Consider the following 4,114-nt stretch of genomic DNA (forward strand, 5'->3'; position numbering starts at 1 on the left):
TGCGTGTTATAGCATATGTATGTGAACATATGCGTTAGTGATTCGAATCAAGATACAAATGTTTATGATTAAGCCAACTATATTGGAAGAATAAGCATAAAATGCCACTGATCCGACCAAAGGAGAGAGAGCTTCAATATATAATTTCTATTACAATGTTCTTGATCTTGGAAAAGCTAACCCTTAAAAGTAGGGAAATGCCTCCTATTTATAGTTTTGCCTTATGGGCCTTGCATACAACATAAAGCCTTTTTCAGAATAAAGTAAACCCTAAAAGGATAAGGTTGGGCCGTACGGTCTGACACCCGTACGGTCGTCGGTACAATGTGACAGAACGATGTTGACGCGTGGCGATTTTATAACTGATTAACCGGACTAACGGCCACGATCAACTCGGTCATGCTGAAACCGGACCAACGGCCACGATCAACTCGGTCATGCTGAAACCGGACCAACGGCCACGATCAACTCGGTCATGCTGAAACCGGACTGGCTGTGATGCGGAGTCACCGGACCAAACAAATTCGCTTCACTTTTCTCAGGTCAACCGCAGCCGGTGCAATATCACCAGTTCTAAGGGAAGACTTGGTGATCATGCCTGTCTCTTCTTATCTCCGGTCCCCGGTCTCACCGGTCTTGCTTATATCCGATTTTTACCGTATACAGATAGTCCCCACACTTCCCGGACCGTAGTTTTACCGGAGTAACGGGAAGTGGATGAATCAACAAACCGGTGGTGCCATAAGCCCGTTCTTATCTTTAAATTTTTGGCGGGAACAGTTGTGTCACGTCCCTCAGCCGTCAGCCACGTGTCTCACCCCGAGTGGTCGACTTTGGCAACCGCCGTAACGCACGTCTCTTCAACTCACGTCTCATTAATTGTGGGACACGTGGCACCCCCGGTTGGCTGGCTTCTGTAACCGTTTCAGTCCCCCATGCCTATATAAGGCTTTTAACCCTCTCATTTTACCACTTTCACTTCTACTTCTTACTTCTCCACCTCTGATCGTCTTCCTCTTCCATTTTCTTACTTATTTTGATTGCCAAAACAGACCAACTTTGTCAACTTCTCCATTGTTGTTCTTTGATCGAAAGTGTTGTTGCGTTTCTCCTCTCACTTTGCTATTTTGAAATTTTCTCTCAACTGCCTCTTCACTCTTATTATTTTTTGTAACTTGTTCCTTCTCCCTCATTCGAGTTCACCGAACCTCCTTTTTTATTATCTAATTCAAATGTCTGCCAACACCGAAACCACCTCCCAGGATGTTCCCTCGGTTTCCTCTCAAGGGGCCGAGCCAACTTCACAACCCAGGGGCAAGACCGTCGTTGAGCCCACTGCTTTGGACATAGTACCGTCCAAACCCAATTATAACAAAGAGTTTGAAGTTGAGAAACCTTCTCCGGTTGCGGATAGAGGGTTCGATGTAAGGCGATACCCATCGTCCATTACCGAGGATAAACTCGACCAAGTCCGGGCTGACTGCGGATGGGATAACCGTCCGGTGCAAGTGTTTGCACCCGGGCCCGACGAATCGATCACCGATTACAGGGAGGGCTTCCTGTACGTTTATACCTATCCCTTTACACTCAAGTTCGACCCCCCAATCGACCCGGTTATATTGGATATGTGCCGGACATATAATGTGACCCTGGCCCAAATTGGCCCGATAGTCTGGAGGACTGTGGCCTGCCTCCGGTTGTTGGCCAACGACGTAAAAAAGGAGTTTACGATGGCTCACTTCATCCGTTTATATTCTCCGAGGTTGTTCCGAGGGGGTGTGATCAAGCTCGCCAAGCGAAGCCGAAATTCGATCTTTTCGAAGATGGACGAAGACAGGGACCGAGGTTGGCTAGAGCGCTACGTCCGGGTGAGGACCGCGGACATTATTTCAGCCGACTATATGCCCTTTCCGGAGAGGTGGAATGATAATCGTAAGTTCCTCAGTTCCTTCTTCAATAACTACCCTTGAACGCTTTGTTAAACACTTGCCCCTCGTATTAAAACGATTTCTCCCCTTCTTTATATCAGCCGTGGCATGGATACCTCCGGCTGTCCGGAACATGAATGAATGGGTTGGAGCTCTCCTCGATCAGCACACCCATGGAGAACTGACATGGGGAATCCTGTCGCGCGGCCGATGGATCGCCCAAAACCACGGTAATATTTTGCTTGATTTGGAACACATTATATCCTCATCTTTTTCTTTTCCCTTTTATAACATCTTCGGTATTCAGGTTTACCCAAGGGCTCGGTGGACCCAAGACCGGAGCCAGCAGCCGAACCCGCTGCGCCGGCACCCGAATTTGATTCAGCGGGTACATCCCGTATTATTGCTGCTGCCAACAAAAGGAGGAGAAACCCCTCGGACAAAGGGCAGAAACCGAAAAAGAGGGCAAGAAGCGTCGTTCGGACTCTAAGAGACGAAACAGAGACCGATTTCCTTGTTCGGAGGGTCGGTGTGACTCCCTCCGTTGACTCTATACCGGAGGAGGATACAACCATTCCGCCGTTTCCTTCAGCCGGGAAAGAACCGTCAGCTCCAGCATTGCACACAGGTGGGGAAGAAGTTCTTTACCCGACTCCTCTAAGGTCAATTGAATATGTTGACATTTCAGGTGACGCTTCATCCGAGGAGACCCCCCTGCAAAGGACCAGAAGATCCGGGCATGCACCAACTGCCGAGGCCGAACAGAGGGCTGAGCCGGTCCCCGAGACCGAGGTTCCATTGGATACCGGTTCAACACCTGCCGGGGACCCAACTACAACACCCGAGGCACCCGCTCCTACCGAGGCTGCCGGAGCTGTTCCGGCTTCTCCTACTCCTGCTCCGAGGTCGGACAACCTCGATGATATGTTCTTGGATACCCCTCCTGCAACCGGGGAAGCTACCGATTTCGGACATCTCCCTATCCCTCGAGTCACGAGGGCAGCCGGCCGGGCCACCGAGACTGGTTCGAGAGATAGCCTGGTGCGTATCTTCCCGGCCCCGAGTGTGGAACCTAGAAGGACCAGATCGGTCATGGTCACCGTCCCTGAGGATTGCAGCTTTTTGTCTCGTCCGGTGGGAGTAGCAAGCTATCTGAGGCCCCTCGTCTCGGACTCGGATAAGCGGAAGATGACCGGAGTCCCCTGGCAGAGTCTCATTAACGAGGGCATGCACGCGGGCAATCGAGTAAGCTTATCAGCCTATCCTTGCATAATTCAATGTGAATTTTAGCTTCTCGTTTATCCAAGTTTAACTTCTCGTTTCTTTTACAGAGTGTGGTGCTCGTCAATGAAGCCTTCATCCGTGCTCAGCAAGAAGAAGTTGACGACCTTAAGGGCCAGCTGGATGCCCAGGGTCGAGAAACGGAGAAGTTCCAGCACCTTTTGCAAGTGAAGGAGGATGAATTGAACCGAGCTGTTGCCCTTTCCAACCTTCAACCCGAGCTCGAAGCAGCGAAGGCCGAAAACCTTCGGTTAAAGGATGAATTGGCCGGGATGGTCGAGAAGAACCGGCTTCTGGAAGCGGACAAGGTCGGCCTTAGCCAAGATAATGCTCGTTTTTCTTCGAGGCTTGGTGAACTCGAAACCATTATCTCTCAACTCCGGGGGGAGCTTGACTTGGTCAAGACTGATGCCGTGAACATGGCCGAGAGGCATCGGCTGCTTGAATCCGAGAGTGCTAAGTATAAGGAGAGGATGAGGGTATTCGAGCAAAAAGCCGAGGATAGGGCCCGGATATGCGACGAGCTGAAAATCGAACTCGAGGAGACAGCCGAGGCTAATGACCTTCTCAGAGCCGAGCTCGAATCGGCCATTCAAATCCAAGGAGTCCTCGATGAAGAGAGAGATGAATTAGTGGCCAAGCTGGCCCAGGCTGAGGCCGATTTGGCAGAAGCCCTTAGGAGTGTGGAGGCTGCCGAAGCTCATACCACGATTGCGGTGGAGTATGAACGGTGGAAGTCCCGGAGGGCCACCCTTGAGCAAGCCGAACATGGTTTTACGGATCTCCCGGCCCTGATACTCGAAGCCAGAAAGACCGAGGAGGAAGCCAAGAGAGCTCTTGATACCGATTCCGAGGATTCCGAGCAGATAGTATCCGAGCATTCTGGTTCCAGCTGCACCGGATAG

At 50.9% G+C, this 4,114-nt stretch overlaps 1 protein-coding gene across 1 annotated transcript; it reads left to right on the forward strand.

The window, feature by feature from the left end:
- Positions 1–2,234: 2,234 nt before the first annotated feature.
- LOC132066350 (uncharacterized) lies at positions 2,235–4,114 on the forward strand. The gene is made up of 2 exons (XM_059459675.1): positions 2,235–3,173; positions 3,260–4,114. Exons 1-2 carry the CDS (start codon positions 2,853–2,855, stop codon positions 4,112–4,114), a joined length of 1,176 nt encoding a protein of 391 aa, XP_059315658.1. The 5' UTR covers positions 2,235–2,852.

This window comes from Lycium ferocissimum, chromosome 8 (assembly GCF_029784015.1).
Source record: "Lycium ferocissimum isolate CSIRO_LF1 chromosome 8, AGI_CSIRO_Lferr_CH_V1, whole genome shotgun sequence".
Lineage (NCBI taxonomy): Eukaryota > Viridiplantae > Streptophyta > Magnoliopsida > Solanales > Solanaceae > Lycium > Lycium ferocissimum.